Source organism: Hippocampus guttulatus, chromosome 11, assembly GCF_054856545.1.
Source record: "Hippocampus guttulatus isolate MCC_2025c chromosome 11, RoL_Hgut_1.0, whole genome shotgun sequence".
NCBI classification, from domain to species: Eukaryota; Metazoa; Chordata; class Actinopteri; order Syngnathiformes; family Syngnathidae; genus Hippocampus; species Hippocampus guttulatus.
In genome coordinates, this window is record NC_141271.1 from 4,323,801 (window position 1) to 4,346,131 (window position 22,331).

General features: G+C 40.6%; 1 protein-coding gene across 2 annotated transcripts in view; it reads right to left on the bottom strand.

Annotated features, from left to right (window-relative positions):
- man1a2 (mannosidase, alpha, class 1A, member 2) overlaps positions 1–22,331 on the bottom strand; it is a 127,901-nt gene that overhangs the window by 20,301 nt on the left and 85,269 nt on the right. For both annotated transcript variants that reach the window (XM_086123596.1, XM_086123595.1), the window contains exons 6-9: positions 13,563–13,643; positions 2,842–2,936; positions 2,593–2,716; positions 43–136 (exon numbers count right to left, since the gene is read on the bottom strand). In XM_086123596.1, coding sequence (XP_085979722.1) covers positions 43–136; positions 2,593–2,716; positions 2,842–2,936; positions 13,563–13,643 — 394 coding nt within the window. The remainder of the gene's footprint in view (positions 1–42; positions 137–2,592; positions 2,717–2,841; positions 2,937–13,562; positions 13,644–22,331) is intronic.

Below are 22,331 nucleotides of genomic sequence, written 5' to 3' on the forward strand. Positions count from 1 at the left end.
AACGAGAACATGTCAATATTACAATACATCAAGTGTACTCACGTTGGCCCCAGCGACCTGTACGAGGGTTTAGGTAGTTTGGGTAGAGCCCGTTGGGTCGATCCATTTTGGCTAGTAGCTTTCGGATGTGCATTACCTGCGGAAGCAATACAAAAGATAATAAATTGTATTTTACAGTAGATCATTATTTAACTCACATTTTTTTCTCTTACATTAAAATGAATTTGGAAGTTTTGGATTGCTTTTGAGCTGTGCAAGTTTTTGTGTATCTTTATTGATATTGTCAATATTTCAAAACAGACAATTGGCATTTCAACACTATAGCAAATAATAAAAGAATTATTAATAACAAAAGTAAGTGTCTTGTAAATTTAGAACAATGGTTTCCAACAAGAACAAAGTCAAGAAAGAGTAAACCATGAGTCTGTTAGTTAAGTGACTTTATGCATTGCCTCACTGAATATTCACAAAATTAGAGTTTTTTTTCTGCTCTGTCAAGAATGGGATAAGATGCTACAAGATGGCACTGAAGCCCTGGCTAATAGGAAAGTTAATGGTGTCAAGGATGCATTAAAACGACTCCATGAAGGACAAACATTTTTTACCATGCCTTGAAAAAGTATTTGCTCCCTTCCTGATTTCTGTGTTCTTGGCATGTTTATTTGACATGCATGCGCGCGCACACACACAGACGCAAACAAATGTTTCAGTTCATCAAACCAATTTTAATGTCACAGAGACAACAGAAAAAATACAAAATGCAGTGGGTCACTGGAACCCCAGAGTCTTGGAAATGGCTTTGTAACTTTTTCTAGACTGATAGACCTCAATAACTTTTTTTTGCTAATTTCTTCTTGAATTTCTTCGGATCATGGCGTGATGTGTTGGTTTCTTGAGCTCTTGTGGCCTACTTCACTTTGTCTGACAGATTCTATTTATGTGATTTCTTGATTCAACAAATGCGGCAGTAACGAGGTTTGGGGTGTTACCTGTAAAATTGAACCCACCTTTCCCAAAACTCAATTACTTTTTCACATAGAGCCAAATAAGTTTGAATTTTCCCCCATTTGGTAAATTAAATGATCGATTAGAAACTGCATTTTATATATCCTTGGGTTGTCCCTGTGTGATATTAAAATTGGTTTGATAAACTGAAACCTCTGTGTGTGATAAATATGCAAAGAACACAGAAATCAGGAAAGGGGTAAATAGTTTTTCAAGGCACTGCTTGTCAGGGAGGATTTAAGTTTAGCCCTAGTTGGTACTGAGCACTACAACGTCTTGTTTCCTGCGGCTATGTTGTAGTAATACAGTTGTGCAGAGATGGGCATTCTGTCCCTGGGACGGAACGATCCGTCCTGGACGTATGTCCATTTTTGGGATGCAGAACGAGACGTTTTTTTAAAAATGACGGCGAAGCAAGGACAGAAGTGGGTTTTCGTCCGCACATTTAATTGTCCCTCACTGAGTTAAGTATGTGGTGGCAAAATGAAGCCAAAGTGTAGCCAAACACCATTTTCTTAAAAGGCAATTTCATCTCAACAGTATTTTTACAGCAACACTGCCACCTAGTGTACCGTCAGAGAATATAAAGTGCCTACGGACACCGATGTCACTAACGAACAATCCAGCCGGTTAAGAAAGCTGGCTGTGTGATGTCTCAGGGTGCCTGCTCAGACTAAGACATTAAAAATATAAACGGATGTCATTTTGATTGTATTGATGCCCAGTTTTATCCGCAACAGCCAATCACGGCGTTACTGAAAATAAGGTTCAGTACACAGACATATACGTGAGGAATACGTCAATGTTTGCAGGTAGCAAGACATGTCATGTGTTTTGTATTTAATGGATGACATGTTTCTTTCGTGAAGTGACATAAGCTTTGTAGTGAGTGCCTCTATGAAGAGTTGCATCACTTTATGGCAAATGAGAAAGGACGTACTACATTTGTGTCAGCAATAAAGCGGCATTATGGCGTTTACTACAAGACTCCATGGAAGCCATAAACTCTAAAATGAATATAAATATTCTTTTCCATTTCCTTTTCAATTCTGTAGCAGATAATTATTGAAATGAGTAGGAGCGATATGTCAGCCCATCCGTCATATTTCTATGAGGTTTTAATATTAGATATAAATTCGGCAAATATCTTAAAACTGAGCTGGGACAACATCATACAATCAAAAACAATAATTCCATATTTTGCTTGATGATACATCTGTAAGGAGGATACACATTCACGATTTGCTTCACTTTGCCACAACCAATACGTACGGCTGTGGCGTTGACATCGTCAAGGGGGAGTCTTTGTATATGGAATGTAAATGTTGTCTATGACAATACTTGCTTGTTGTCGCAAAAGGCGTCACTCAAGATGGGATCAGCAGTGCGATGCGAATGTATGGAGCAAAGTAAGTGCTGTCTTGTTTGTAGGGTATGAATTGCCCCCACCCCATGCCTCTCACGACTATTATATGAATAAAGGACGGAGGGACGATGAAGGAAGGGTACTCAGGTTGTGGACGGAGGACAGACCGGCAAAATAGGTTGGAGTGCCCATCTCTGCAGTTGTGCACATGTAAGCATTACCTTCTGGTAGTAGACAGGATTTCCTGTCAGGTACGTGAGGTGAACAAACTCCATATGCAGTGTTCCAAACTCCGCCAAGATGCTGCTGCCAGCCGACGCCCAACCCCAATTACGACCAACACCACTGAGGGAAGAAATGTGGACATTTTTAACCTGTTCTAGGGACTTCACCTGTCAAATTTGTTAGCACGCTGCTTTTGAGAGTGAATATGATCGACACAGTTGATTTACCTTGATGATATCACTTACCTCTTCAGATTGACCATGGCCCAGGGGATTCCCGTGGGGGTGTTGAAGGCAGGGAGCAGCTTCTCTGCAAGCTGCGTCGCCTTTAACTTGAACATCTAAAGGAGACAGACAGAAAGTGCATCAAAACGTGATGAAGATGAATTTTAGCCAGGTTTTTCTCCCCCAAGGTCATATTCATTTTTTAAAGCTGTTTCATGGTGAGATTTATATGATTTTCTAACACTTTTACAGTTGTGGTAAATTAAGTTCAATACAATTACTGATAATTTAAAAAAAGGAAATAATGGAAATTTAATTAATCTGTCCCATGATAATACCTTAGCAATCATTAACATTTTTTCACTGTATAACAAGTTTTAAACAACATTTAACAATTCATGCATTCTCACAACTGTACAAATGTAAATACACAAAAAAAGGCCCTCTTAATTTCAATGAGAAAATATTGCTGTCCAAAAAAAGCATTTTGAATTCTTTTTTTTCTTTCATCATAATATTGATATGAAAACAAAAAATGGTTTTGTGTTTTTCTCAACAAATGTGCGCATAGGAAAATAATATGTTCTGAATCTATCATCTGCTCTAGGCGCAAATCTTTGTTCAGTAACAATTTGTAACATTCTGAACTAGGAGTGCTCAACCGATCACGGTCAACATATGTATATGTTTATATACATATACATACACATATACATATATAAATATATTTGTATATGTATATATACAGGTACATAAACACATACATATGTATATGTATATGTATATGTGTGTGTGTGTGTGTGTGTGTGGAGTCCCACAAAGTGGATTTAGAATTGAAACAAACGGTGAAGATAGCATTTCAACATGGCCCATCTGACATAATCACAGCCAAAGTGGATTTCTTCAAGCAAGTAATGGTCCCTTTAAGGTGCTTTTGGGAAGTTGACAGCGAAATGCTACACATGTTCCAGTTAGAGGCACCGAGGACCTATAATCCACATCAGAAAACCCATCCTAAAAGAGGCCAGTAATCCCGCTATTACACACGGCAATATCATCTATAAACTGAAAACAGGTGGTGAGTTGAAACATTACAGAGCAGGCGATAACTAACATGAGTTGTCCTCTTGAGAGCAGTCGACTTGAGTCGTCTCGCCGAGCAGAGAGGCTCGATCATCAGAGCCCAGTTTAGACTTATATTGCCATCACAAAACAACAACAACACAACATCACCTTGAAGCCATGTTCAATGGTTTACTAAGGACACCAAACAAACCTTTAATGAATTAAACTGACATTGTTTTACATGGGGCAGCATGATGCTGGACTGGTTAGCATGTTCGCTTCAAAGTGCAGAGGTTGTGGGTTCAAATCCGACCTCCAGCCTTCCTGTGTGGAGTTTGCATTTCCTCCCTGTGCCTGCGTAGGTTTTCTCCGGGTACTCTGGTTTCCTCCAACATTACAAAAACATAAATGGTAGGGTAATTGAAAACGCAAAATCACAGATGTCAAACTCAAGGCCCTGGGGGGGGGGGGGGGGGGGCAGATCTGGCCCGCCAAATCATTTTATGTAACCCGCAAAGGAAAATCATGTGTGTTGACTTCATCTTTCTTTCAAATTGTCATCTCTTTTAACACCGAGAAATAAGATATTGCAAGCATTTGTTACCAATCCTTCGTTAAAATAAAGTGATAAATACTTTAACACACTATTTCTGTGACTGAATTCAATACGAGTTAATTTGGTGTGAGTATATGTGATAACATAAGGCCAAAATATTTATATGGGTTCACAATAATGGCCCATCGAGGGACACCAATGTGGCCCACAACAAAAAAAGAGTTTGACACCCTCGCTCTAAATTACCATAAAGTGGGATTGTGAGTATAGATGTTTGTCTATGTGTGTTGCCCTGTGATTGGCTGGCAACCACTTTAAGGTGTACTCTGCCTCCTGCCTGAAGACAGCTGGGATAGCCTCCAGCACGCCCGTGACTCTCGTGAGAATCAGCGGCTTGGATAAAGGATGGATGGATGTTTTACACGGTGCCTGTTGCCAGCATGGGCAGCTTGCAGTTAGCCGTTAAGCGTGCTCCAAGCTAAACCGGCTGTTAGCATTTCATAATGTCACTAAATGCACTTATTTAATTTTTTTCAGTAGATGATGTCATTTCACTGTCTTTTCTTAATTTGATCTATCGACTGGTGTGTTTTTTTATTCATATGTTCGTTTTACCCATTGTTTGATTTTACTGCTATTCTGTTTACTGTTCATTAGACTGTGAAACAAATGTAAAGTGCAATGCAAATAAAATTTGTTATTATTTATGTACTGTAGCACATTTCACACAATGAAACGCAATGTGCTTCATTTAAAAAGCGTTTTACAAACAAAAGTGTTTGAGACATTTAAAAGCCAAGTTAAGAAAAACTATCCTCCTAAAATTACTCATGAGTACAGTGGAAGAAAAAGATTTTAGAAAACATTATTTTAAAAATGCTTTGAAAGACCTGAATCTCTTCATGTGGCTAGCTCCAGTCCGTCCAAAACTGTTTGACGGAAGTGAAAGATCATCTGAAAGTTCATTTTCTGAACCTATATGACAATAAAACTCAAACTATTGTGTTTGGTGACCCTGACAATGCCATTGACCTTGATGTTCCCTCAGTTCCTGTGTTTAAAACAAAAGAAAGAAAAAAAAACCGTCATGATTGACAGCTGTTTTAAACTGGATAAGCAGATAACCATCACTGTAGTACTTGCCTCCTGACTGGGTGGTTTTATTTATTACAGCACATTTGGATTATTGCAATTGTTTGTATTATGACCTGGATCATTGATCGATTTTTCGCTTGGAGCTGCTTCAGAATGTAGCTGCTCTCTACCTGACAGGGAGAAGACGTTTCTATCATGTTACTCCTGCGCTGCAGTCACTTCACTGGCGCCCTGTGTCTTTTCGGATTTGATTTAAAATGTTATTGTTTGTGTTCAAACCCCTGAACGGTCTGGGTGTTGTTTACATGTCTGATGGTATGCTCCAGTAAAAGCCCTGTGGTCATGTGACCAGCTATTGTTGACCTGCCCCTGTTTGAAGCTAAAAAACAGAGGTGACAAGGCGTTAGCGGTCACACGACCCAAATTTTGAAATGCGCGCCCTATGAACATATTCTGTGCTTCATCTGCAACTTTTAAAAATATTGATTTATGCTGAGCTGGGCTGGAAATTGCATCTTAATGTTTTAATTTGTATATATATATTTTTTTTCTACCGTATTTTCCGGAAGTCGCTCCTGAGTATAAGTCGCACCAGCCATAAAATGCATAATAAAGAACAAAAAAACATACATAATTCGCACTGGAGTATAAGTCACATTTTTGGGGGAAATTTATGCGATAAAATCCAACACCAAGAACAGACATGTCGTCTTTGAAGGCAAATAAAAATAAAACAACAGGCTGAATAAGAGTACGATATGCTAACGTTACATGACGCATAAACAATGAACTGAGATGTGCCCGGTATGTTCACGTAACATATTAAGAGTTATTCAGATAACTGAAGCATAATGATCATGCTAACAAGTTTACCAAACCATCAGTGTCAGTCCAAATCGCTAAATCCTATGATATCTTCATCCTCGGTGTCACTTTTAAACAACTCTGCCAACTTCGGAGGGAGACGAAACAGTGCTTCCTCTTCTACTTCGCTGACGTCAGATTCATCGTAGGTTTTTTTTTTTGTCAATGTGGGAAGCATCAACACAGGCCTAGAGCCCCCTCTTGCGGTTTAATGTGAAAATAACATGTCAAATGATAGAACGTGTTAATTATTTCACACATAAGTTGCTCCAGAGTATAAGTCGCACCCCTGGCCAAACTATGAAAAAACTGCGGAAAATACGGTGTTGTAATTTTTCCATCATGTTATCTTTTAATATGTGCAGCACTTTGAGCAGTATTTCCTGTATTTAAAAAAAAACTTTGTCCTTGACCTTACTCATGGGTATGGGGAAAAGAGCATAGTTTTAACCTGGATTTAAAAGAATTTACACTTCATTGGTATGTTTTGAATTTGTATTCATTCATAATATTCACTTTGATCACACTGATCAACAAGGGTTTTGGTGTGAAGGACGTTTCAAAGGTTTTAGTGTATTTTGATGTTGTGAATCTGTTTTTTCCAAATTGGCTATAATTTTTCAGATATTCAATATTCTGGTTTCACAAAAGTGCTAAAAACACAAAAATTGTGATACTGTTATTCTCTTTATGCTCCAATTTTGACACTATCCATATTTTCAAGCATGTCCACACAGTGTTCTTTCATTTTTGAGGCAATATCGTGAAAGATGGTCATGATCACAGTCTGCAAATCATGTAATGTGAATATCAAGCAAAAATTCATAATATTCGGCAATATTAGCACAAAACAACAAGTTCTTATTAGAGAATAAATGACAAGCATTATTGATATCTCCAAATGAATTATCCATCCATCCATCCATCCATCCATTTTCCGATCTGCTTTGTCCTTATAAGGGTTGCGGGGGGCGGTGTTGGAGCCTATCCCAGCCGTGTTCGGGCAGTAGGCGGGGGACACCCTGAACTGGTTGCCAGTCAATCACAGGGCACACAGAGACAAACAACCATCCGCGCGCACACTCACACCTAGGGACAAACTAGAGTGTTCAATCAGCCTGCCATGCATGTCTTTGGAATGTGGGAGGAAACCGGTGTACTTGGAGAAAACCCACGCGGGCCCGGGGAGAACATACAAACTCCACACAGGGAGGCCGGAGCTCGAATCGAACCCGGCACCTCTGCACTGTGAGGTCGACGCGCTAACCACTGGGCCGCCCTAAATGAATTATCAATCAATTGTCAAAAATATTGCTCGCTCTAAAACAAGAGGCACTTCAAAGAAACAGACTCAACAGTCCAGACTTACCCAGACACACGTAAAATACATTATCTTTGGCACCCCCACAAAAACACTTTTTTTTTTTGGCCAGTTTAATAGTGTGTGGATGTAAAGGACACCAGCAAATCGTATTATCCACAGAGCCAGCAGGGGAAAGGGGATGAATTTGCTGTATTGGGATGGTTAATGTATGTCACCGTCATGCCACTTCTGCTTCTACTACAGCTCATATTGTTTGCCATTTAATGACCTTGAGCCCTACATGGGAGGAGGGTTCAAAAAAAGACTCTGGAAGAAAAAAAATTTTGAATTTGGGGTTACAGTGTCTGATCTTGTCAATGTGAAAGAAATTAGTGCGTAAAGCCTTGAATATCTGTGTCTTCACTCCGCCAGACAATCATGACTGCTGGTTCGCTAAGCGTCACACTCTCAAGAGGAAGAATGAAAATAGAACAGAATTGAATCTCGTTTGATAGCAGGCCCATCGAATGTAGGGCGTCTACAAGGGCGTAATTTGCCAGCAGCTCCAAAAAATCTTGATTAATTCATAATGAAGCCTTGCTTCTGCGATCCTTTGCTTCTGGACTCTTTCTCTCCTGTACTAACGGTGTCTTAGACTGACTTGTAGTCCCCCTTTTTCTAATCTGAATCAGTTGATGAGTTTGTGTAGAACATGACATCCCACGAATATGAATGTTCTTGTTCACACTAGGGGTATTCACGCGGCACACATTTGCATCGGTGCTGCACCGATGTATTTTGTTGCGATATATCTTACACCGGTCTAAATTTTGTGGAGCGTTCACACGTATAAAGCTGCTTGCTAAAGAGAAGCGTGTTAACCCCGGTGCAGCCTCACTTGCGTTCGTACGGCAGTTTCTGCGGCCGTGCAATACGATAATAATACGGAAATAAAACAGAGAGATTGAGCAAGGCAGGAGTAAAGTGTACTTCCTTTCCCTCGCCTTGTTTGTGACATATCGAAAAACCATGGTTTATACTTCTCCGGACAAATCAAGGCTGTGGTCAGAAACCGTAAAAGGATGAGAGAGAGAGAAAGGAAAGATGACGGAAGTACAACAGAGCATTAAAGCAACGCATTCTACCCGTATGTAATCAACTCTACTCATGTGTAGTGAGTCTACCCCTGTAGCGTTCACACATCCCATTTTATATCGGTGCTGCCCCGCAAACTAGCATTTACTCCGGAGTAAATTTTTAAACCACCTCCTGAGCAGGGTTGAATTTGCTCTGGTTTAAGCTGTTTTCAGGGGCTACACCGGTATAACTTTGTACGTGTGAACGCTCTATGGCAGGCAGCCCCGGTGCTGCACCGGAGTAAAAGTTGCCGTGTGAACACCCCTATTGTAAAATTTTCAAATGTAACAAAATGCATCACAATTCCGTTGATAATATCCTCCTCTTCACCACAAGAATAAGAGTGACAAGTAGGTTTGCTCTACTGATGCGCAAATTTTACACACACGCACACACACACACATACACACATACATATTTCATCATGTATGTATGTGCAGTGCGCTTGTATGTCTAAATCAGTCGTTCTTAACCTTGTTTGAGGGACTGAACTCAAACAGTTCAAATGAACAATTCATTAGTGAAAAATACAAATTTGATTTTTTACAAATTCAAGATATAAAAAAACTAGAGCTGTGAGTTTAGCGCGTTATTATCGGCATTAATTTAAATGAATTTTAACGTGATTAAATTTTTTCTCGCGAGATTAACGTGGCACACGTCACAGCGGATGTTACGTTACTCTATAAATAAACCAGAAACAAAACAACAGGTGCGCTGCACAGGTCCACGCCCATGTCTGTTTTGCCAGCCACGGCAGCGCGAGACACCGAAAACGGATACTGAAAGAGTTTATGAATGGAAAGTTTCCTTTTAAAAAGTTGCCAGATAGTTCCACTGACAAGACCAAAGTTACCTGGATATTTTGCAGTCGTAAACTGAGCTATCATCATAGCACGTCGAGTCTGAAATATCACTTAATGGCCAAGCACATAGCTGATGTGAGTACTCCGTCTAAGACAGACAGCTATGGATCATTTCAAAGCGAAGAAAATGGATAACACGATGAAGAACAAATTTGCTGAAGCCATAGCTAAATGTATGGCGACTGCATACAAGCCTGTCAACATTGTCCACAGCCAGACTCAAGCTGAAATCATTCGCATTGCATCTAACTCCACTACGGATTGCCAGCGAGAGCCTCCATTACAAGCTATGAACAGAAATTGTACGTAGCGGAAAAGGCTAAGGTACACCAAGCGGGAGCAGACACCGTTTCGGGAGAGAAATATGAGACTAGGTTGATGAGCCTCTGGTGAATAAAGGGCAGGCATTCTGTTGACTATAATGTATGCCACTGATACGATTGTTACTTGTTTGGAACTATTTTGTGTGGAAGGTTACCGTGTTCCGAGTCCATATAAATAATGGGGGTGGAGCTTCTGTGTGTTCGTCTGACAGCGACGGTGCACTGAGGCAAGTCGAGAGTTCAGCGGTGCAGTGGTAGCAACCTAGAGACCACACTGAAAATAAAACGTCTCCAGTGTTGTCATCGAACCAAGTGTAGTCATCCGAAATTATGTCTGCACAAAACCATGGAGAGACTTCCGCGCAAAAGGACCAACAGAATCAACATAGCCTGACTGCTGTGTTCAAAGCAAACTTGAGAAAAACGAAGTATGCAACCAGGGCTTAAATCCACTATAGGCTGAGTACTAGTTTACCTTAGATGCGCACTTTATAATTTTATATTGCTCTGTTTTGATTCCATAAAATAGCTGTTAAAACAGCTGTTGTGTGACAAAATATTTTTTTCACTGTAGTTGATGGACAGTAATATTGTGTGAGAGATTATGTGTGAATCACTGCTCCAAGTGAAAAATGTTCATGTAAAATTGAAAATCGAAATTATTTCAGTAAATATTTGCATTTTGCACATTGAAAACTGATTCATGATTCCATGTTGATGAGAGCATTAAAAGGGGGAAAAATAGGACAAAAAAATATAAAAGGAAATTCAGAAACGATAAAAAATGTTTGAGTAATCACGATTAATTATGAGTTAATTTGAGTTAATTATGACAGTTGCGTTTTTAATTAGATTAAATATTTTAATCGTTTGACAGCTCTAAAAAAAACGGCATTTTTTAAAACGAGAACGAACGATTCACATGTTGACTACAGAGCGAACTAAATTTCCCGCAGCACTGATTGGACAAGCAATGTAATGTGATCATCTGCAGCCAGTGATGGCCAAGCGGGCGTATCCTAACTAATTGCCATGTTGAGTCAGGTGTGTCTTAACCTCCATGGCAGAGACTCCGTCAAACCCCTGAGAACGATTCACTGAACCCCTGGCGTTCGATCGAACCCCAGGTTTAACGACCACTGGTCTAAATGCTTGTAACTTGAAGGATTAAAAGTAGGGTAGCTTCTGTACTATGTAATGAAAGTTATGCTCACTAGACAATTTCCTTTTTTGCAGAAGGCAACGACCGAAAAAAGTTCATAAAATCAGAAATATATCGGCATTGACAGTGCCTCTGGATTGGCAGACCGGGGTGGTGTAGTGTGGCTTGTCCTGGCCGTGGAACAATGGACCAGGTCTACACCCTCGGCAGGGTTGTCGAGGGTGCATGAGAGCCAACCAGTTTACATGTGTTTTGCGGATTTGGAGAAGGAGCAGGTAATTTACCGAGTCCGCCGGGGATTTATGTGTGGGGTGCTGTGGGAGTAGGGGGTACGAACCACCACCTATGACAGAGTTTGGTTCGATTTGCCGGCAGCAAGTCAGATTTGTTTCAAGTGAGGGTTGGACTGTTCATGTTCATAACCTTTATAAACAGAATTTCCAGGCACAGCCGAGTTATTGTCTTCTTCAAGCAACAACAACTCTCACTGCAGCAGTTCACAGCTAAGTGTGAAGCTTTTGGGATGAAAATCAGCACCTACAAATCTGAAAACAAGGTCCTCTGGCAGAAAAGGGTGGAATGCCTTCTCCAGGTCGGCGATGAGATCGTACCCCAAGTAGAGGCGTTCAAATATATTGGGGTCTTGTGAGGGCAGGATGCCTGGCCTCACTTTTTATTGACCGGGTTGCTCTGTTTTTACCCTCACCTACTGTATGGTGACAAGCTATGACTTGTGACCAAAAGAACAAAATCCCGGACGAGCGGCTGAAATGAGTGTCTTCCACATGGTGTTCAGACATGATGGAGTGAGAAACCTCACCTCTGGTCACAAACAGTGGGTCGTAACTGAAAGAACAAAATACCAGATACAACCGGCTGAAATGAGTTTTCTCCGCAGGGAGTCTAGGCTCTCTCTTACAAATAAGGGGAGAAGTTTGGTCATCTGTGAGGGACTCAGAGTCAAGGTGCTGCTCCTCCACAGCGAGAGGAGCTAGAGGTGGTTCGGGCATCTGGTTCGAATACTGACTGGACGCTCCCTGGTGAGGTGTTCCAGGCGTGTTCCAGGGGCAGGAGGATCCCCCCCAAGAGTTGGAAGAGGTGGGTGGGGAGAGTCAGTGGTTCCCTGCTAAAGCTGCTGCCCCTGCAACGTGACACCGGATAACCAGTAGAAATGGCCTTAATCTCTCCTCCTTGAAAAGAAGTGGAGGCTAACATCAGTGTGCAATTAGCTTGAAAGCTTCAGTGTTTGACAAAAGAAAAGTCAGAGTTAAATGCCCCCCACCAGGGACATGAAGAATTAAGCCAAAGGGTGTAGACCAGCATGGTGTCACTTGTCCCAGGACGATACATAGCAAGGCTCTGTATCAAAGGCAGAGGAGGGAGTTTAAGTGTGTAAGGATGGAATATGTGCACCAAAACCAGCAGACATTCAAACAGCTTCTTCCCTCTTGCCATTAACTCCCTAAACAGTGACTTAAATCTATGGTGGCTCTTTGAATTTTTGCACACCCCTGTGGGACAGTATTACTGCACTTGTCGTCATTGTCGATCAATATTCCACAGAACAAGACTCTTTAAAGCACTGAAGTACTTTCTGCATAATTGCTCACCTAAAGTTGTACTACAATTACTGCTACTGGTCACTTTAAAATGGTACAACGATGATCTGCACCAACTGCACAACTGTCAGAGTAATGTATTGCACCACTGATGGTTTTGTGTTCATTTTCACTATTTTGCACCAGAGAGCTCAGTTTTCATTCAGATTTTTGAGAGTTGAAGTTACATTATATCTCATGTTTCATAATTTTAGCGTTTCTACCGGATTATATAACCCATTCACAAATACTTTCATTCGAATCATTTATACTAAATTTCATATAGGGCAGAGGGGCCCATTATGTCGATCGCGATCGACCGGTAGATCACGGACTGGTCCCAAGTCGATCGCGAGGTATGAAGAGGAGAAAATAAACAAACAACCATTTGTGTGTCTTTCTGCATGTTTGTAATACTTTTTTTGTGTTAATGTACACTGCACCCTGATCATCCTATGAGTCTCATTTTCACAAAAAGTATTAAAAAAATCTAATAAAATAAAGCAGGTAAATCTTAAACCTTACATAATAACATGTGAGGGAATAACATTGTTCTCGATTTTTAAAAAAAATGTTTATAACCCCTGCTGTGAGAATGTTTTCCTCAGTGAGGCAAAAAGCCAAGAATCCTCTGGAGGAGTTGAACATATCCTACAGCCACGTGTCGTATAAACCAAGGTTGTAAAGGCAAACTTGCCGTTGTCTAAAAACATCTGCACCTTAATGCACGTCTTGTGTGTTTTGTTCCGGAAGAACCACAGGTGAGCACTGACCTCCTGTCCAGAGAGATAGTAGGCTGCCAGCAGGCCTCCGATGAAACGGATGTTGACCTCAAACACAGACACCTCGACATTCTGGAAAAACAGAAACCGACAAATTAGGACATCAGAAACACAAATGCAAGTATTTAATAATACATGCATCCGGTGTTAATCATTAGGTTGATCATTTGAGGTTGATTATTAGGTTAACCACGTCATGAAGAAATTGAAGCAAAGCTACACTGTTGCAACCGGCAGAAATATGGTATATTTAAGGATAAACAGGGCATAAGACTGCCCTTCAATGGCCGCATTTGCCCCTAAAATTCAAGACACGGTGAGGAAACTTCATCCATTTACACTAGGGCAGGGGTGCCCATTACGTTGATCCTGATCGACCGGTAGATCTAGGACTGGAACCTGTCCTAGTGTATCCGAGAGGTGTAGAGGAGAAGAAAAAAACCCATTTGTATGTCTTTGTACATGTTAGTAATATATTTTTTGTGTTCATTTACGCTGCACCCTAATCATCCTATCAGTCTTATTTTCACGAAAAAATATTTTAAAAATAAAATAAAATAAAGCAGGGAAATCATTAACCTTCAGTGGCGCGTGATCTACGTCACCGGAAGTTGTTAGCGCTCAGCTGTCTGCAATTGCAGCTTGTGATCAGAGCTGTTGCGCTACATCTTTTATCGTCATTATTCTCATTCAGAGTTTGCTTCGTGTACAACTCACCGAGGGCACAGGCAAATAGGAATCTAGAGGGCCCAGGGAAGCACTTTAAAACGGTACGTGTGAGCTAGCTAAATAGTTAACAGGCTGCAAATGTGCATTGCATGCCTCTGTGTCAGGCTGTTTCTTATCATGGCGTGCGTGCGCGTGTGCGCGTGCGCGGTAAGGGGCGATCCCGGGAGGTTGGTTGATCGAAAAGTCGATCTGAGGTCCAAAAAGTTTGGGCACCCCTCCAGTAGTGCATTCTGTAAATTTGCCCTTTATTTATCGACATATATAATTCAGCATTTTTTAAAATATTTTTTGTTGCTGACAAGGTGGAGCAAGTTTCCTCCCGAGGCAGTGTTTTGTGAATTGTTTAGAATCGGCTTGCAGTGACGCCAGAAAATGAGCAACAGTCTGAGGCAAAGTAGGTTTAGAGCACAGGTGTCGAACTCCGGTCTTGGAGGTCCGCTGTCCTGCATGTTTTCGAAGTCTCCCTGTTGCAAAAACACCTGATTCAAAATATCAGATCATCGACAAGCCTGTCATTGAACCTGTTCATTTGAATCAGGTGTGTTGCAACAGGGAGACTTGGAAAATATGCAGGACGCAGAAGCAAACCCCCGCCTACTCATTGGCCAGCGGTTTATAATATGGTGCGGCGCATATAATTACAAAATTGATTTTTCTTCATAAATCTGAGCGTGCGGCTCTTAATCAGGTGCGGTCTGTCGCCCGGAATTTATGGTATACAGTATGTTAACTCATTTACACCCTTTGACGTATAAATACGTCAACTAGCGCATAGCCGCTCCCTCCCCATGACGTATTAATACGTCAATCACGTTTTTTCATGGGGGAGGGTGCAAGAGAGTCTGATGCAACTTATCACCACAGGATTAGGCTTGACGGCAATGTTAAATAGCAAAAAAATGGCCATCGGGTGGCAGTGGTGCAAAAATCAACCAGGATCACGCCGCAGAAGTAGTAGAAAGGGCGTACAGTGAAGGAGGGGCGTATGTGGATAGTGGATTGGATCTGCTAAAACCACTAGTGTTAAATTCATATTCCATTTCATTTCAAATTGGATGCTGAGCTACGTGGAATGAATGGTGTAAATAGCAGTGTGCGAGCATGTATGTGTGTGTGTGAGAGATGTTGAAATGTAAGTGGAAAGCAACAATAAAAAATAGAAAAATAAAAGTGTGGTAATTGTACATACTTCTATAAATTACAGATTGTCCAACCAGAAGCCAAAAGATGACGACTCCTCGCTTTGGTGGTGGAAAGAAAGGTAAATAAAATGACTGTACCTCACTCTGCAGCAAGATATATTTGCAACTTTTTATGTTTCTATAATTTATAGGTCGTGCATCTGGACGTGGTGGGATGAATCGATGTGGTGACAAACCGGATGGAAGCCAAAAACCATCTTCTCCACAGCTGCACTTTTGTTCATAGTTCAATAGTTTTGTTGTGTGCAAATAAATTATTTTGCTACAAAAACATTATTTGTAATGTTCTTTTGTAGGAGGAACACATTATGGAGGTATTTGAGCTGTCACAAAAGCAAAAAATAGTGTAAAACCTGAAATGATGCTTGAAATGCATGCTTTTACAAAAAGCTCATTTTCTCTGGATTTCTGCAGGAAATCGGCTTTTCCATAAAACTTAGCAGTTTTCTAATGCTGATTGCCAACGAACGGAGAAAGATAGAAACAAACTTTTTTTTCTGCTGAAAGAAGAGAGTCTCACCTTTCTTTTGACAGGTTGCATGTATATATAGCCATAGAACAGAAAATTCTGTGGGCCTTGCAAATCAGTCAAAATTCAGTAAAATGTGAGGGATTGAGGGGGTTGCTCCAGTGAAAAGGGGTGGTATTCAATGAGTTAATTGGTCGCTACTTCGCGGATTTTCATTTATCGCGGGTGGTTTTGGTCCCCATTAACCACGATAAACGAGGGATTACTGTATTGTTATAATCATTTGTTTCAGATGTACTGTAATTATTTTCTGTATAAAAATTAATTTGGTGTTCAAAAAGTCTTTTTTCAAACTTGAGTCTTGAAAAAGAGGGGTCGTCTTATAATCAGGGCCGTCTTATATTCGGGCCAATATGATATTTGTCAAATGGAGAGCACATCCGTCTTACAGTTTAGAAGTTGTGGGTTTGAATCTGGGCTCCTTCCTTTGTGTAAAGCTTGTGTGGGGTTTCTCAAAACTCCCTTATGCAAAAAAACATGCATGTTAGGTAAATTGAAGACACTGTAATCTGAGTGTGAATAGCTGTTTGTTTCTATGTGCTTGTGCCCAGAGTCAGCCGGGATGGTACAGAAAATGGATGAATGGCTTCTGGCGCACACAACTCTGTGAATGTTAAAGCCTTGGTGAAGGCCCGCGCTCTCTGTGTGTTTCAGATTTCAGATTGACACAACTATCAACAGCCATATAACCTCATAGCCCTCACAGCTTTATGCATTTGACACCTACAGTATGTGTCTGCCAGATCACACTGTGCCAGGAATGGTACAATGCTTTATCGAGAATCAGTCTCCTAATGCAGCTCAAAACTGATTATAGCTTAGGGGTGTTAAAAGTGAAGAGCAGGGAGGGCGTGAGAGGAGGTCAACACCAATTTATGTTTGTTTGCAAAGCAGAGCGAAACTGGAGCTTAATCCAATCTCATTTGCCTGTTCATGACACACAGGTGCACCCGATTGCTGCATTTGACCCCCCGCCCCTCCTATACACACACACACACACACACACAGACCATCACCCCACCCCCAGGAGCATGATTGTTGAAGTTCATGCATTTGATGACAGAGTTTTGGAAATGCCGTGGAAACTCCGATGCGGAAGGACAACAAGTAGAAAACCAAGGCACCCAAAACATTCCGCAGTTCCTCACAGATGCATTGTTTTCCGGTGAAAGGCATTGAATCAATCTTAGGGAAAGTCAAGGAAAAAAAAACCTTAACAATAATACTGTATCTTCAAACCACCCCCACTAATCGAAACTCGGTTTTCAAGATGAGCCCTTCGGCACTGTGATGTCATTTTCAGTCAACACCAAGTAGTAGTACAAGGCAAAATGGCAGTACCCTGAGATGGATAAAAACAAGTACATTATTCAGCTTAATTTGTCTTCCACAAACACAATATTAATCAGAATGCTGTGTTTAGACTTGTGGTGATGCCTAGGCCACATTATTACAAAGAATATTTTTGACTCGACTTCCCCTTTAAAAGTGGTGGTGACATTTTACACCAATACCCATGGTGAGGTTAAGAGGAGAAAAACTGGGAAAGGAGTTGTGGAACAACGACTATGATCGCAAGATGTCTTCTTTGGTTGTCAAACCATTAACATAGCTAGAAAATCACTGAATGTCCTGATTGGTGCCTCTCCTGTTACGCAGTGAGGAAATTGGAGTCTTTTGTTGGGTGCAGATCTTAACATTTCCAGGTCAGTGCAAGCCAAATCACTGTACATCCAAATTTAGAGTAGCTTAATCCCAGCGGTCAGGATTTCTGCTGTTTTGCAAGACAATAGCAGGAGCTGCAGTGAGTTAACCAAGTTGCAAATCGACCTTGAGTTAAAATGGAGTGGCATGCTGAGGGCTTGCCCTTCCTGTTAGAGTGACTTATCCACATTTCTTATCCACACATTCTTTTTTTTCCCCATGAGTGTTTGCCTGACTTGAAATGTCAGACTTGGTCTAGAATTGGCTGGTACTGAATGAGTTAATAGGGAAGGCATACCTGAATGTTAACTGAAGCACTATGGAAACACTACTTTTTCGATTTCAATTTGTAAAATTGACGACAGACAGACAGACAGACATCAACCCACACCCACACCCACACCCACACAATTATACACGGGTCATCCCGTATCTCGAAACCATGACTTTTTGAAATTGATGTATAAATTAAAATCAGTAACCTATGGCAGGGGTCACCTTGTTCAAAGTCGGAGCTAATTCTTGGGTCCTGATCAACGTGAAGGGAGCATTTTGATACACACTCGAATTATGAAATAAATATGCTCAAATTACCTACAAAAATGTATGCTTCATTTATAATGAATGATCATTTACGGCATGTGAAGGCACTCGTGTTAATGATCTTTCACAGTATTAGGTACCAGATAAATATCAACACACTTTCGTTCTACAAATCTCTGATAGTGTTTACATTTTCAAACGATCACTTATACAATATTCCAAGAAAATCACAATCTCCCATCACTTTAGCTGTTTATAGAGCAGGCCCGAAGGCTAACCGATGCCCACGGCCAACACATTAGTTCGGACAGAGAAAAAGAATAAAATAAGAGCTGAAAAAGAACAGAAAATCATCAGAACAGAAGTTTTTCGAAATTTGAGAAAGCAGCTATGATTTAAGAGGTACCAACTTATTCAAAAAAATCAAAACAAGAACAAACACCAAGCAAAGAAGTGTATCTATCAAAGGTGTTAATCTGTGGAATAATTTCGAAACGGACCTGAAAATGAGTAAATCGCTTGCTGAGTTCAAAAAAAATTCAAAAAAAATTGTACAAACAACCTACATCAATCAGTTAAAATGATAAATTCTAAACATTAAATATAATGATAAATCAGAACTAAGTTGATAAATAGAGAAAGGTATATAAATATCCATTATGAATACAAGAGAAAATTGACACAAGAGTGCCAGGGTGTGGATGTATATAATCCCGATACAAACCAAAAGTTGTAAAAATGTCACGGTTAAGAGTAAAGTATGAGCCTTAATGGAGACTTATTTCTTCTTACTTTCTTTCTTTTCTGATTGATTTAAAAATGATTTATTAGATAAACACATAACGGGGTAGGACTAGATACGTTTTTTACTTCTTCCTACTCCCTTGAACATAATAACTGTGTTGAATGAAGACTGATTTCTTTCTTTTTTACTATTTTATTTACCTTATTTTCTGTCAAATTATTACTGTATATGTTTTATGTTCAATAAACAAACCAAACCAAACCAGTTCCAAATCCGCATCGGCGCTCCACGCTAACGCTCCTTTCTTCTCATCGTCGGCTCCTCAAGCCTTACATCCATCCAGCCGCAGACCGTTCAACAGCACCGATCTCTCCGCTGAACAAAGCGGGGCTGTGAAAAAGCTGCCCATTACAGGCGCAAGACACAAGCGCCCCGGGACTGTCCAGCAACGACAGTCAAATGACGCCGACATTCCTCCCAGTCAAAAACAGTGCTGGTATACCCATGCTGCCGAGAAGGCGCAACCACCGAGCACAGAGTCTCCTCCTTGATGACTGTCGTGGCCAAAAAATGCTGAAAAAAGTCCACATAAGGTCCACACGACGTAACAACAAACACAAAGTGACAAAACAAACACAAAAACAGCAAAAAAGAGAGCACTTGCCGACGGCTGCTTACTCGGGAGCCATCTTGATTTCATGTGTAGTTTTCAAACATTTTGAATATCATACTTTTGAGTCTCAGAATTCTTGATTATGAATATCAGTCAAAATAGAAAATGGGTTCCCATGATGAACGTTTACGGAACCCCAAATTAGTTTCCGTGGTTTCCCATTATTCGGAACCGAAAAATGTTTTTAGTGAATTTCTGAAATCCTTAGGCCTGTGGTTATCAGGCTCCTGCAGAGCTTGCTGATGAGCTGCTCATTTCACATCTAACACATGCATGATAGGGTCCCTCAAGGACTGGAGTTGGTGACCACTGTTGTAGAATAACAAAATACAAGACCCATTTTTGAGAAAACCACAAATTTTGTGTGCACAGTGAAGTATCAGAGCATGTACAGTATATGAGTATGAGTGCTGTACAGACGTACATATTGTACTGATACCGGTGCTGCATCCATAATTATGATTATCGGTCTGCTATTCTATCGTGTTTGACATTTTATTCAATTATTTAACAATTGCTTTGGCGGATTTGCTTTACTTTGCCAGGATGCTCCAGGGGACATTTGATTAACTTCTACTGCCTCTCTTTCTCAATTTCACTTGTCGGTTTTGATGCGAGATTCTGCTTCTTGTGTCTTATTCCATCAACGATCTCCATCTTTCTAGTGTTTCCTTCCATTTCAGGGCACTGCCACGGTGGTCCTCAGAGGCTAATTAGGCTTCTGTGTGGCTCAGTCTCATACTGTTACATATTCTGTCCCATCTGGACTGTGTTTGACTAGCAAGACATGAGTAAGCGGAATGTCAAAACAGGAACAAAAATAAAATATGAAGGAAGACAGGAAGGGAACATGGAAGATAGTGATGGACAGAATAAAGATTTACAGGTAATTCTGCAAATGAAAGATCATGACAGTGGTGAGGCAAAACACAGCGTGAGTGTTAAAAGATATGGACGGTTGGTCAAAATTCTGTGACAGATGCAAGGATGTGATTTTTCCCGAATACTCTAATATGGGGGGGGAAAAGTCACATTTTCAAATTTCAATTTGCAGTATTATGGAGAAAAAAATTAAATAGTCACAAGAAAAGAAAACGTTGAATTTTATGAGAATGACCGTAATATTAATAAAAAGGTCATCGCTTGAGGGGAATAAGTGATGTGAGGAAAGAGTCAATTTTAGGAGCATAAAGGTATCATACTAACAACTCATATGACAAGAATAAAGTAGTTATGAGGAAAACATTGTGGTTGCAAAAGTATATCATCCCAATTTAAGGGAGAAAACATGAGAACAAATTTAGTTTAAGAGAATAGAAATAAAATAGCCCCCTTAACAACATTTCAATGGTCGTGATTAATCCGGAATTATTGACACGTCAAAAAAAACAAAAAAGAAAAACAATCAGACAAACAATCCGCCCTCCCTCGCCAGCTTATGCTAAAAATAAGTGACCACAACTTGATCCCGTAGTCACCCAAAACGGATTTTTATGTGTCCAAGGTAAAATGCAGGCCAAACTGCAGCTAGCCACGATGAGTGATGAGAATGAACCAGGACTGCTTCATGGTAAATTCTATATTAGCTCTTCCCCGTGATGTATCAATAAGGTCAAGAAAAAACACTACTACCACCTATGACGTGTTAATATGTGTAACATTTTTTTGCATTGTAGAATGCAGGAGGGTCAGACGCAGCCTCTGACTCAGGATCAGGCTTGCCTGCCTTGTAAATAATTTAAAATCTGTCCAGCAGGTGGCAGCGGTTGTAAGGGATCAGCCAGGATCATGCTGCAGAACAAGCAGATGTAGAGGGGGAGGGACGCATAGGCGGAGTTGTGGAGTAGCGTGTAGTTAGCAGAGAGTGCATTCGAACCTGTAGCGATAGAGAAATCAAAACAATTAACCCATGATGATTGCTTTCGGGGAACAAAATCTTACACCGAGGAAGATGGAGTTACTGAAAGCAGCAGGACGCTTTCGTCCGCGCAAAAGTAAGAAGTAGCCATCAAAAGAGGCTCTGTGTGCACGAACATCGTCTGTATCATGCAAAAACCGCATCACAGAGAAGATGCCTTCGTAAAGTGAAACCAGAATGCCGTGTAAGACATGTTGTGTGCCCTTGTATGAGGACAACTGCTTCATTGTGTATCACACATGCATAAATTTTAGGGGGAAGGGGACACACAAATGCACATGCACGGAACTGCAGGGTGGAGGGGGGACCCAGGCACGCATGCACACCTGGATACATGCACATACAGTGCACACACACTCACTGAACTTATTGTTTCACTTCTCGTCATAGTTCAGTTCCATAGGGTGGAACACCGCGATCAAAAGTCCTTTTGTGGTGGTGGTGTTTATGTTGTTTTGCCGAAGGAAAGTCTTAGGTAGATGCTGGAGATGTCATAAAAGCAAAAAATCGTGGTGCCATACTTGAAATTATGCTTGAAATGCTTTCACTAAAAGGTCAAAAAGATTAATCATACAGTAAACTATGATTGATCACATGATTAACCTGATTATTTTTTTAATCACTTGCCGTCAAGTGATTAAAAAAATCACTACTTACAAAAATACAAATTAAAATCAGAACGTCATCACGTAACGAGAATAAGGTCATAGCATTACA